Source organism: Conger conger, chromosome 13 (genome assembly GCF_963514075.1).
Source record: "Conger conger chromosome 13, fConCon1.1, whole genome shotgun sequence".
NCBI classification, from domain to species: Eukaryota; Metazoa; Chordata; class Actinopteri; order Anguilliformes; family Congridae; genus Conger; species Conger conger.
Window position 1 is genome coordinate 9557605 of NC_083772.1, and position 14657 is coordinate 9572261.

Sequence of the window (14657 nt, forward strand, 5' to 3'; positions counted from 1 at the left end):
CCAAGAGCTTTGAACTGTGTCCAAAAATAACATTTGATATTGTGTTGTTTAGGACTATTCTTCAGGTTCACCAACAGAAGCTTGGCGTTAAAAAGATAGCGACAGACTGACGGCAGCGCGTTCGTGTCACATGACCATGCCAGGACGGCTTCTGAATACGACGCTTAGACCTGGGTAAAGTGACGAGCTAATTCACGCAGCCGTTTGCAGAATATCAGTTATGTTCTCGTGCTCTCAGAGGCGACGAGAGACGGGCGTGACAGCTGCGCTGGCAGCGATTCGCATCGCACGGAGCGCAGTGCACGTCTGCATTGGCTCGATATAAAAAGGCTGAATTCCCCAAATCGCAGTGTGCTCACGGTGAAAGTAACAGCTATAGGCTTCCATTCTTATATACACTTTGCATTTGGCACAAAGCTACACTCAGCTTGAGTGAGAATCGACACAAGAGTGTCACACGGTTTAACTAATAGCTCCGTGCACGCAAGCCCTTGCCGGTGTCGCCGGGACGGACGTTCTTCAGTCAAATGTGATTCCCCCTGACCGTCATACTTCGTTTTGTTGCTTGCGAAAGTAAGACCCTAGTGGTGACGTGAGCCCGGAGACGTACGTAAATCCCCCTTCTGATTTGTAATTGTTTTAGTGGACAATTTGTGTTAAAATGTCTTTTTGTTCAAATAATCAGATCAGATTACTGATTATTGATGAAAACGGATAGCAATCGTTGGATAGATTAAAAAAATAAATAATCGAGATCTAAATCTAAATCTTATTTATTTGCATGTGAAATGTGAAGAATCTATAGTAACGAAAATAAAGTTAAAAAAACTTAGCTACAGCAGGGCCCCTGTAAACGGGTAAACACACTGAGGAAACGCAAGACTCTCTTCAGAAAGTAGACTGTATTGAATTCAGTAGTGCACTTGCTGAGGTGAGAGAAACGTAGGCTACTTTAGAAGCCAATTGCGTGCGTGCCGCCTGACCTTGCAGCTCGACTGGAAGAACACTGCAGGTCTAACATTTTGGAGAATATAAATTAACCTCTGCAATATGGACAGGGTCACCTTACTCAAATAAAGATAGGGCAAATTATCACATATTTTGTTTAGTTATATTCTTAAAAAGTTCCATATTCTTTGTTATTTTTATAATTAACAAACAGCCCTTATGTCGCCAAGTTTTGTTTATATTTAATTTCCTTCTTCATGTAGGCTAAACCAATCTGTCTGGGTGGTTGTTGTTTTTTCCCCCACATAATCTTATCATTTACGCCTTTGAAAGCAAATACTTAGAACAGACATTCGGCTACTGCAGGTTAACAATTAACTTAACGTTTCCTTCGTTCAAATGATGTCGTTTGTGTATCAAGCAGATTACGAATCAGATAATGGGCGCAAATATAACAGATAAACAGACATAAAAACCGGTTGTTTTCACGCCATAGTAAAGTGCAGTAAATGCAATACGAAAAGACCTAAGTAACACTATTAAACATCGCTGAGGGAGTGCTCGATACTACGAGTGACTCATGCGGTATTGGGAGCCGGGCGGCACTTTAATCGTAGCGGGAGACAGACTTTTTGAGCTTCGCCGCGCCTGAGAGCCGACTCTCGGTGCCAACAGTCCTGGCTCCAGCAATCAGCTGTCCCCGCCACCTGTCTCTGCGCCACATCAGCCCGGAGACGACCGAGCGCAGAGATCAGCACCAACGAAGCGGACAGCTGCGCGTTTCGGTGTCGCGGCCCACGAACCCCCCGTTGCGACGGACAGAGATGCTAGTTTTTGTTTCCAGTGTGAAACCAATTGACATCGCCTTCACTCTCCCCAAGGGACAAGGAATGCGCCAGATCGAGACATAACAAATACGCGTTTAAGCAAACGGCCTGAGTCTATTCCAAGAAAGAAAAAAAAAGAGAGTAGTATGCATAGGCCTACTCTATTGTCTGTAATGCAGTCTTTATCATTCAGTGAGACCTCTTTTCTTCCCCTGGTTTGGTAAAACAACATCTATAGCACTGGACTTTCTAATTGATTTTGATTTGCTCTCTTCTAATGAGACGATTCAGGCAATGCACCTGAGACCAAAGCAGCTTGGCGGTCATGTCTTATCAGCTCACTGGCACATTGGCTTTTCCCAGCGTGGAAAGCACTAATCCTTCCTATTGGGACACACACACACACACACACACACACACACACACACACACACACACACACACGGGCATACACACTCACATTCACACTCACACACATGCACACGCCACGCACAGGCACACACACGCACAAGCACACACAAACAAACAAACAAATACACACACAGGCACTAAGAGAGATATGCATATACAGGTTTACAAAATAGATAGAAGCCACACTGAGCCACAATTTGACCTTGAACTTACAGGCAACTGTCTTTCAACAATGCAAACAAAGGGAGAGAGAGAGAGAGAGAGAGAGAGAGAGAGAGAGAGAGAGAGAGAGAGAGAGAGAGAGATAACAAATACATATGGAGAGAGGAATACAACAAAACAGAAGGGCCAACTTTCTTTGTTGCAAATTATGAAATACAACAGAGCAGTCCAGTCAAGTTCAGAATTATTTGACTTAATGTGTAATGTGCCAAGTCAGTAAATTAATAAAATGGCAAAATATATTTTCCAGTTCAATTCTGACTAATCTTAATTGACATGAAGCGTCTCTTCAACCTGATTAAACACGGTATACGGGGTCCCTTACCTTGTGCGGTGGTAGCTGTCAGTCAACCGAGCGTTGGGAAGGCAGTAAATCTCCCCTCGCTGTCAGATGCACTTCCAGTGTGAAATCACAATGAACCGCTGTGACCACCATCCTGCCGTGACCACCTCCCCCTTCCCCAAAAACGCACTGCTTCCCCTGCTGCTGGGACGGGGGACGGGGGACGGGGGGGGATGGAGGGGGGCCCGGAGGGGGCCCCGGTGAGGCATCGCAGACCTAACCCCAGGGGACTCAGGCAATACGCCAGAGTCACAAAGAGCCACAGCGTCAGATATCGTTTCTGCACAAGGGGGCCAGATGCACAGAGATGGCGTGTAGAGGATATCACCTAAATATTTAATGACAAACATTAATATTACCCATTCTACAGAGAATGGGTATACTCATAAATTATGTATTGTCCATTATGTAATTCTGTAAAAGTTCTTGTGTTTGTTTATATTACTATTAATATTATTATTATCATTAGATTAGTAATAATATTAATTTTGTTCACATTCACAGTTGTCCGAGTCATGTGTGTTTACAATCCTGAAGACAAAGTATGAAGCGACATGGAAATGCAAGAAAAACTGCACATGATTTAGTTTTGTTGCAAATGATGAAAAATGACAGAGTGGTCAATTGAAATTCAGAATTATAGTAATACACATAATATATAAAACCAACACCATGAGGCATAAATGCAAATGTGTTGGGTTAGCCTGCAGAAGGGGGGGGGGGGGGTGCTCTGGCAGGATTGGGATGATTGGAAACAAAGGGAGCTCCACCCAATGCAATATCACTCAGCAGGAGAACCACAGTGAATCCTGTACAAACACACGCCATTCACAGCACGTCGATCAGACTCACAACTGCCCCCGTCCTGAGGAGGAACTCCGTTCACAAAAGGTGAGTATTTAAAATAATATTGGGTCTGTTCCATGGTTACCAACGTGGAATGTTCAATTCTCCAGAAATTCAGGATGCATTTGAGAATGAACCCGAATAAAAATGGCATACCAAGCACGCAAGCTGCAGGTCCAAGCCTGTGTCTGTAGCCAGAACCTTTATAACTGAAAGAAAACAGAGCCAAAATTGTTATATACCTGATTTTGTTGTTTCCAAAAAGGGGTGATATTGGACTCCAATGTTTTTCTGTTTCTGTTTCAATTGGCTTTTTTATTTTAGATTTACCAAGCAAAATAAAGAGGAAAAAAATACTAGAGAGAACATGCTCAGCAGCAGATCTTTGCGAAGAGTACCTGAGAGTTGTCCTGGAGGCATGCAGAGAGTAGTATCATCTGAGTGATGATAGGCTTTGTTAAAAGCACAATTCATCAGAGAGAATCCACGGTACTCCTGTGAGTCACCCATTCATAAAAAGGCGCGTACTTTCTGAAGCGTACGCTCCGAGAGAGGTATAATGGAAGCTCGTCGCACCTGAGCTGCAGTTGTGGACTTGTCTCACCAGACAGTACTGGCACCATCCGTTAGTCTGCCTGTGCTAGCCCCATAAATTACGTCTTTGTTCTCTGTTGTTATACGACAGTTAAAATACTTTAAATCAAAAGGCAAATTAATTAGTTTCATAAGATTTAGGGTCGGCAGGGCAGAAATGAGATTACGTGATGAGTGATTTGGCTTTGTTTACGACAGCATCTGCATCTACGGTGCATCCGGAAAGTATTCACAGCGTTTCACTTTTCCCACATTTTGTTATGTTACAGCCTTATTCCAAAATGGAATAAATTCATTTTTTTCCTCAAAATTCTACACACAACACCCCATAATGACAACATGAAAGAAGTTTTTTTGAATTTTTTGCAAATCTATTATAACCAAGAAATCACATGTACATAAGTATTCACAGCCTTTGCTCAATACTTTGTTGATGCACCTTTGGCAGCAATTACAGCCTCAAGTCTTTTTGAATATGATGCCACAAGCTTGGCACACCTATCTTTGGGCAGTTTCGCCCATTCCTCTTTGCAGCACCTCTCAAGCTCCATCAGGTTGGATGGGGAGCGTCGGTGCACAGCCATTTTCAGATCTCTCCAGAGATGTTCAATCGGATTCAAGTCTGGGCTCTGGCTGGGCCACTCAAGGACATCACAGAGTTGTCCTGAAGCCATTCCTTTGATATCTCGGCCGTGTGTCATTGTCCTGCTGAAAGATGAACCGTCGCCCCAGTCTGAGGTCAAGAGCGCTCTGGAGCAGGTTTTCATCCAGGATGTCTCTGTACATTGCTGCATTCATCTTTCCCTCAATCCTGACTAGTCTCCCAGTTCCTGCCGCTGAAAAACATCCCCACAGCATGATGCTGCCACCACCATGCTTCACTGTAGGGATGGTATTGGCCAGGTGATGAGCGGTGCCTGGTTTCCTCCAAACATCAGGCCTGATTGGTGGATTGCTGCAGAGATGGTTGTCCTTCTGGAAGGTTCTCCTCTCTCCACAGAGGAACGCTGGAGCTCTGACAGAGTGACCATCGCATTCTTGGTCACCTCCCTGACTAAGGCCCTACTCCCCCGATTGCTCAGTTTAGACGGGCGGCCAGCTCTAGGAAGAGTCCTGGTGGTTCCAGACTTCTTCCATTTACGGATGATGGAGGCCACTGTGCTCATTGGGACCTTCAAAGCAGCAGAAATTTTTCTGTATCCCAGATTTGTGCCTCGAGACAATCCTGTCTCGGAGGTCTACAGACAATTCCTTTGACTTCATCCTTGGTTTGTGCTCTGACATGCACTGTGAACTGTGGGACCTTATATAGACAGGAGTGTGCCTTTCCAAATCATGTCCAGTCAACTGAATTTACCACAGGTGGACTCCAATTAAGCTGTAGAAACATCTCAAGGTTGATCAGTGGAAACAGGATGCACCTGAGCTCAATTTTGAGCTTCATGGCAAAGGCTGTGAATACTTATGTACATGTGATTTCTTGGTTTTTTATTTTTAATAAATTTGCAAAAATCTCAAAAAAACTTTTTTCACGTTGTCATTATGGGGTATTGTGTGTAGAATTTGGAGGAAAAAAATGAATTTAATCAATTTTGGAATAAGGCTGTAACATAACAAAATGTGGAAAAAGTGAAGCGCTGTGAATACCGGATGCACTGTATTTTCTACACTCTTCACAAATGTTTAAATATCTTCCAGCCACCCAGCACCAATGCTATGCTGATGTGATCTTGAGGTGTTGCTGGGCCGTGATATTCATACTGTATGATTAGAGTAAAGCAGCCGAAACATTTTGATTAATTTTAGTGCACAGCTAGATCTTACAACCCTTTGTGTGCCAGTTCATGGGGCAGATACAGGAACACATTCAAGAGGATGAGTCCCATTCATCTCACTGCTCTGGTCCAGAAATAAGTTAAACTGCTCTCTTGGAACCAGAATTTTGAAAAACAAAAGACATTTATTTAACATAGCATCATATCCATGCACATATCTGTACAGCAGTCCAACAGAATACCCAGGGTCTGGAGAACCAGCTAGCAGCCATGAATATTACAGGAACATACTGGTGCCATGGTACAATGGGGACCAAATCAGACTCCAGGCACGATTCTTGTTCTCCATGCTTATTCCTTCATCCACAGTTTGGAATCAGTCCCTGTGTCTTTTGAATCTCCACTGTACCACCATCACAGTAACAAGGAGAACTGCAGCTGAACTTTGACCTCTCTGATGGGCTCAACAGCAACCTGGCAGCACAGGAGGAAGCGGTAATTGGAGGAAAGGCAGACCTCTTGCCGATAACAACTTGAATCCTGTACAGGGATACATAATGAGAAAAGATGTCAAGAGTGACTTTTTGAACTGGTGGCGTAGTGCACGTCTGGCTTCTCAGCTGTAGCTGTCCGACTCTCCCCACTGCCCAACGCGTTGACTGTAACATGGCCTCCATCCAAGCAGCGCTGGACGCTGTTCACATGCTGGTGAGGCAGGAATTAGCCCGCGACAGTTCTTACAGACGAGGTAACAGACTGGAAGGTCACGGAGGGGAGGGGGGTTGTTCAGTTCGGGCCAGCAGCTGGAGCCTTGGCAGAGGCTCTCCAGCCGTGCTTATTTTTGTGTGCTTAAGAGCACATCGCCCCGCTCGCTGAAACAACACCGGCGCTCAGCTGGAGAGGGGAATGTTGTCCGCGGCATCGCACGGCTTCGTTGGACGGGTGGCGCTGCGGGTTCTGATCCCCCTCATATTGCTGGACCTCGGGACGCCCGCGGCCCACAACTGCGCCGGCTCCCCGCGTCGACGTCAGAAACTGAATTTCGAGCCGCCTCCGTTTGAACACAACTGAGCCGTGACGGCCTGTGGAATCCCAGCGGCCTGCTCCAACAGATGCGGCCTACACAAGCTGGCAGGGTGACGCAGCGCTCTAAGCATCTCAAGAATGGTACGTGGATCTAAACCAACAGCCCCCGGGGGCTAGCCATGGGAACGTCTGGGGCCTCCTCGATAAACAACAGGCCCCCGGCTCCGCGGGAGATGGAGATAGCGAGGAGAAAACGGGTCCCGTTCCAGCCGGGCTGTTTGAAGGCGGGTGCGACCAGGCTAGCCGCCGTGCGCTTGGAGCGGCGCTGACGCTAAATGTTTACGCGCCGCGGCGTCGAGCGATGTGTGCTCTGCTCGTAGGGCCGGCCCGACCCCCTCCGGGGCCTCTGTGCCGCACGTGCACCCTGCTTCCAGTCGCGGCACGTTGCCTTCTGTGACTCAATCTGGGGTTTAATCAGGGAGCACATCGAAACCGCGGCCCTCACGTGAAAGCTAGTCCAGCTCTGTACTTCTGACAAATGTCCAACGGCAATCATCATTTTAACCTGTACAAACTATAAAGAACATTTTAATCTATGCAAACTATAAAAGCCCTTCTGAAACAATAAAAAAAATGTAATAATCTATAGGAAAAAAGGTACAGTAACCAGCAGTAGGAGACATAATATAGGCATAGTAGGCAATATAATCTATCAAGCCCCATTGCAATAATTACCTTAATTCGGCACAATATATGTCTAGGGCCGTAAATTGACATGTTATTAGGAAGACTGAAGGCTTTCAGAGGCTCTGGTATGCTGTTTTTGAAGGATGGGAACTGACGAATAAAGGAACATGACCCCTGGGGTCAGGAAAATCTATTTCCTAAGCGTTTCCCTCCAATCCGTACGAGGGAAAAACACAGGCATGTGAGGTTATCCATTACCTTCATGACTTACACACGCCAGGACACATTCAAACCAAATGAGTGCGCTTCCAACTGCCAACATATTTCACCATTAATGTTGTTATATTTTGTTGTTATATTATTATTATTATTAGTAGTAGTAGTAGTAGTAGTAGTAGCAGTAGTAGTAGTCATTATTATTATTATGAATTATTATTATTAATTATTCATTATAATATGTAGTATTATTAGTCTATGATGATTCTTTTTTGTATTATTTAATACAATGTATTGTTTTTCTGAAACGAATGTGCCATCTTTCAGATAGCATATAGAAATAAGCTGTCAAGAAAATAAATTTACACAGGTTGTTATTCCCAGTGCCGATTCACAAAGCAATAACAATAGCTACAAAAAGACTATTATCACCATCATCACAATAATATTATAGCAGTATTTGTCATTTAGATAACATAGCTTCAATATATTTTATTTTCACCCATCCTAGTTACTCAGTGAGCAGCCACAGTGCAGCGCCCAGGGACCAACTCCAGTTCTGAGGCCAGTGCCTTCGTCAAGGGCAACAGCAGGAGTATGGCTAAACTCACATGCATGTCTTTCAGTGTGGGAGGAAACCGGAGTACCCGGAGTAAACTCACACGACGACGAGGGGGAGAACGTGCAAACTCCACACAGAGAGGGTTAGGGTTAGGGCCAGTAGGGATTCAAACCAAGAACCTCCCACTTGCCAGGCAACAGTGCTAACCACAGACTAGTAAAGCTGCAGACTTGGCAAAACCGTTTGACTGTTTCTGTTTAAACTGCTAAATGAACGCACTTTGTGGTTCTAATTTGCATTATGTACTTAAGAATGGAGCGAGTTCAGATCATATTTACTTTAAATAAATAAATAAATAAATAAATAAATAAATAAATAAATAAATAGCCAACTAATTATAAATTACCCACTTCATTGATTGGTTTGCAAGCATGCAATTTCCCTATAGTTGTTTGGTGTAGAACATTAGCTTACGTAATGGTTATGTTTTTATGATTGTTTAGTATTTTCTGCCTTGTGTACTATATCTGTTTAAATTATTTTATGAAATTACATACAATAGCTACTGCATCAACAAGGCAGCCAATTGCACAAGACTGATTCGTATTTGTGGACATTGACCAGTGCGATGGTGTGCTTGTGTGTAAGACGAGGTCATGTAAGGACATGAAAACTATCGCACACTGCAAACGAAAGTCGCAGAACTACACTCGGGTAAGTTCCCGAAACACAGCAGGATGTGGGAATCCTGGACTGCACAGTATGGAACCCTGTCAACATACATGCATTAGAAGTAGACAATAGGCTACAGAGCCATACAGCAACCAATGTTATTTTAGCGAAAATTACGAAGAAACCCAGTTCACTAAAATTAAAGTGTCTATGTATTCAACACCAAATAACGCACCAGATTAGTGTGTTATACATCTACCCCTCTACCTACTCAAAGCAAATAAAACACATTTTATATATTTTAGAGTTCAACATCTTCCTGTTTTAACATAACCTTGACCCTTCTCCTACCCCACGGACATTGTTAAGTGTAATGGAACTGAGATTATTCTTATTAGCACGGTCATATGCGTATCCTTATGTTGCTCACATATTACATAAACTCGAGACCTTACAAAGGTACTGGGATCAGTGAAACTTGCTACACACTGCCCCCAAGTGGTAACAACATGAATTGAATTTGCACTGCATAATATTTTTGTCTAATTCCGTCAGTGTTCTGGCCTAATTCTGTCAGTATTTAGCTCACCAGATGCCAGAGGTGAGAGCGAGTCTGCCGTGAATACATCTTTAAATAAATCCTGTGCTGAGAAAATCAATGACCTATGGTTATCGCAAGGAGCATTAACTTGAGGAGGGCAGGAAAACATCTTTGACTGATCTTCATCTGACACAAATGAACAAGCCATTCTGTAAGTGGGGGCAGGGGGCAGTGATCAGGGGGACACATCGCAGAGTGTATCGACCAGACCGAGACACATTACACCGATGAGGGACCTTCACTCAAACGATGCCTTTTCCACTGGACTTTCCTACCTTTTTTCCAGTTATATTAATTCAACTGCCTATATGCATCTGAGTGCATGTACATCACACTATTTATGGAACTGTTGTTCTGACGAGACCACGTGTCACAGTCCATAGGGCACTTCACTGCTGTCAATGTTTATACGAACGCGGCTGCGGATTGGATTCCCCCCATGGCAATTAGCGTTCTGTAACCCTCTCCGCTTTCCGCCTGTCTGACTAGAGTGGAAAAAAATCCATCAGGAGGATGGACTGTGCTTTCTCTCCTTCTTAAGAAAAATAACTTCTTCTTTTTTTTTAAACAAGCAAACAAAAACAAAGAAATAAAGCTCTAAAAAGGGCAAATGACACTGGCCGTTTGAGAGGAAATCGTGCGGTGATTATGTCACATGGACACTTCATGCTGTATCAAAGCAACAGGACCCCGGTGCGGGAGCAACAAAGCCCCGCTCTCGGCAACAGCAGGAGGCGGCAGTGCGCCCTTCTCGGGCTGAAAAGACGCTATTGAAATCCAGTAAAACCACTCGGCAAGTGCAAACCAACACAGAGGGCTCTAGCATATACCCCACAGCCACACGGTTTACTGCGGCTTATATCGATGTCTTTGTGAGCTAGTCGCTTATGCATAGACCCATCAATTATTCATCCTTACTCATGTTTGCAAATCTGAGGCAACAGAGGTTAATATTGTGTAGCATGTGAGAATATTTTTAGCAGTACTGATGCCATCCATTCGAGAATTCTATACATTATATACATTTTACATGCTAAGATTCTTCGTTCTAGAATATTCTTCGGCTGACCCTTTACAGTGGTCTATTGCCCCTTCATTAGAGGGTAGGCTATGTGTTTGCTAGAGCAATAACCGTGTCTCAGACTTTGACGGTTTGCAAAGATTCCACTGAAATCTGCTTTATTGGTGTCAGCAGAATCTGGCCTAAATGCTGCACTCTTTTAGCTATAGAACCTGTCTACATTGGCTGAGTACATATTAGAGAAGACACTTTTGAATATGAATGTCCGCCAGGGTCCGCGGAAGATGTTTTTGCACAGAGAACATACAAATAGGTATACAGCACCAGCGTTTCTGTTTTTATGTATAGAATTATATAAATTATTTTCAAACATCTCACGCCCTCAAACGGCCTTCCACGACAATGCCAACAGAATTAGAACAAGAGTCTAAACGCCGTAACTATTCGCATAAAACCGCAGAGGTATACGCTAGCGGTCAAACTGTATTTGCATGTTGTAGATATCTACACAGAACAGTGGAACAAGAGGCCTCCCAATTGTGTATCACAATAATTACGCGTGTAATCTCCTGCCAAACCACAGATATCCCATGGGGATGTTTCCAAGTGTGCTACATTTCCTCATTAAAGATCAAGTCGCAACAGACGAACAGGCGACGGCAGGCAGTTATGGATGCATTGAACATTAATGACAATTGTACAGATAAAGAATAATCGTCTGACTCGCCTTTGTCCTTTGAAGGTATGGACACCTAATTTAGCTTCAGAAGCGCTACTTGCCAGTGTGCACACAAAGGAGTACCTGGATAACTTTATAAACGTGAAGATCGAAGAAAATGATCAGTAGAGGGCTGGTTTTCCCTGGATTGACGGCACTGCGCACTGCTGTCGATATGCATCAGGTGTGTGCACAGGTGTCAATCGTCTAATGGGGGTCTGACGCCCTGCTGATATTCCCCGCTTTCGAAGTAACATAATTTATTTATTTTATCTGCGAAGGACAGTGTGATAACTTGTTTGTATATGAATATACAGTGAACTCCATAATGGTTAGGAAAATACGTAATATTACAGCATCCAAAAGGAAAGTGAGAAGAGAAACCGTGTTTATAGTGACGTTTTCCGGTCAAAAAACGCCACGATTAGTCTACAGCTTTTTGCTCCTCCATCATCAAATTCTGCGCGTGGATGTTATCTTTAAATATGGACATATCTTAAAATTTCCAAGTTTTATTTTGGAATTGAATAAGGAAACATTTTAATGTGTGGCTCAGCTCTTCCCCTTCTCAGAAGAATGTGTGTGTGTGTTTGTTTTTAACCCAAACCTGACATAGGTTTGCTCTTTTGTCACATCACGGGGAGATGGCACAGCCTACATTTTCAGAGAGGAGCCAGATGTTTTCACCTTCTCTGTGCATTGTGGGAAGCAGCAGTGACCTTGACGTTACCGTGAAAGAGGCGGTGGAGGATAAAGAGTATCTTGCTGCGGATTCATAGCGTGACATCAATCCATTTATGTGCATTCATAGCAAGCCTGAGTTGTCACAGAAGTGAAAATGCATGGTTAAATAAATATTAAAACTCAAACTCAAAATGTTACTTTGTGAAAATTATCCCCAAGTAATGGACATTGGCTGATGCAACAAAGTCAATGGAAATCCAATAGTGTAATTACAGCCTATTCTGATCACACAGGATAACTAGATTGAGGTCTGCCCTTACTGTCTGGATTACTGTCTTGAGCACGTCACCATTTCTAAATGAAAGCTAAGATCAGCCCGCTTAAGATGAAATAGACTTTGGCTTGAGCATTACATCCAGGCTGCGGTATATTTACAAGGTTTATTTCAAAGAAATCTGTCTGAAGACATCATTGACCTCACACCGGCTGTTTCTTGTTTTCAATGCATCCTGCTGCGGTCAAGGTAACCTTGATTAAGGCTTGATTGTGCACTCTATTATGGAGCGGTTGAGACTCACTTGCCCTGGATGCTGAAGAGTTTCCGGCCAGATTTAGCGCCCTCTGACGCAAGTGTCGATCGTCACCGGGAAGATGAACATGGGAGACTTTGCCTAACAAGGTAAAGTCTGTTAAAGGCTTCGTGGATACATTTCGTGATGTTCAAATTAGTTGGTGTGTCTGGGTTTGTTTTTGTAGGGCTGTATCTGAGACTTGTATGTGATCGATATTGTAGTAAAGAGTGGCACACCAGCTGCTACAGTGATTGGGGGAGGGTACTCCAGAGATATTGACGGTCTGGCAATCAGGCACTCCACATAGTGCATAGTCCACAGGCTGCAACACAGGTAAGAGCTCAACAAATGTTGAGTCACTGAAATATGCTGCTTGTTAAACACGTTGAATTACTATATAGTTCAATAAGTTTGTTCTCAATACTAAAATGTTCGCTTATTGTTAATATTTTTTGGTAATTTCAAGTTATATTTGAATACATTTTTGTTTTCACCTTTCATAGGTCTGGAAACAGTGGGGAATGTAATTACAAGTCATATACTATTTTCGTTCTCCACAAAAACAAAGGGAGTTAGTTTAATTAAATGGAACATTATTACTATACTGTGAACTATTAGTACAGCTATGTGAACATAGAATATATATATTAAAATCTTGTAACATTTTTCAGAGCATCCGATTTTTGTTTTTTAAGTTTTAACCATCCAATGTATTTTTCTGAACTGTATGTCTGCAGGCCTGAATCAAGACTGTTATTCATATCACATTGCACCATGGGAGTTTGAGTCACGTCAAAACAAAAACCTAATTGGGAATGTAAAATGAGTTTTATTTATGTTTTAAGAAGTTTTATTCACACGTCTCCCATTGGAATGACCAATCACATTGTAGTGCTTTTCCATCACAGCGACGTCCATCTGCACAGGCTTCTTTTCCACTCTGCAGTCCGGCAGCTGAGCAGTGTGGCAGTTACACCACTATCCAGCGCAGGCTGACTGCGAACGGTGCGGCAGTTACACCACTATCCAGCGCAGGCTGACTGCGGACAGTGCGGCAGTTACACCACTATCCAGCGCAGGCTGACTGCGGACAGTGCGGCAGTTACACCACTATCCAGCGCAGGCTGACTGCGGACAGTGCGGCAGTTACACCACTATCCAGCGCAGGCTGACTGTGGACAGTGCAGCCAGCCTGGTGCACGAGTTGCTGCTGTGCAATGGGGTGGGGGACCCCCATGGATTTTAAACCCTCCCGTCCTACTCTGCGCTACTGTACAGCCAGACACACTTCTCCCTGCGGGCCTGTGGGCCACAGTCAGGGCCCCTGTGGGCCACAGTGAGGGCCCCTGTGGGCCACAGTCAGGGCCCCTGTGGGCAACAGTCAGGGCCCCTGTGGGCAACAGTCAGGGCCCCTGTGTGAGGCATCGCTTCACTGAGAGCCTGGGCTTTAGCTGGATTCCAAGAACAAGCAGAAAGTCATTAGTACTGCTTTCTGAACTTACTCCCAGGCTGAACTGACCTTTTACCTAAGGGTGGTGGCAACTGCAAACTCTTTTAGTGCCCTTCCCCATTTCAACTTTCTTCATGAATACCCCACCCCCCGCCTCCAGAAAGCACCTTCAGGGCGAGAAAGGTTTAGATCCCTGCTGTAGCAAAGTGAGAAGCAGCCCTTTTCTGTCTACTGGCTGTATTCTACAACGTTTTTGACACATCTACCTTTCTGAAAGGTAAATGCATTAATTTGGCACTTCTTAATAACGCATCTTGAGAAATGTGAGTAACATGCAAACATAGTCTGTGACATGCTATGCACTTGGTGCCCATTTGGGTCACATACTGCTTTTACAAGTGAAAAAGCTGTCCACGCAATCATCCTGTGGCTATTGCACTATGCAATTCAAATAACTAGCTATTCCAGAAAGTTCTGTTTTA

General features: G+C 43.9%; 1 protein-coding gene across 1 annotated transcript; it reads left to right on the top strand.

Annotated features, from left to right (window-relative positions):
- The first annotated feature begins 9123 nt into the window (after positions 1–9123).
- Positions 9124–13971, top strand: hdac12 (histone deacetylase 12). The gene is given in 9 exon segments (XM_061217767.1): positions 9124–9171; positions 11252–11404; positions 11494–11685; positions 12086–12177; positions 12179–12249; positions 12718–12885; positions 12947–13026; positions 13029–13058; positions 13849–13971. Coding segments are annotated over 9 exon segments (957 nt in total).
- The last annotated feature ends 686 nt before the right edge of the window (positions 13972–14657 follow it).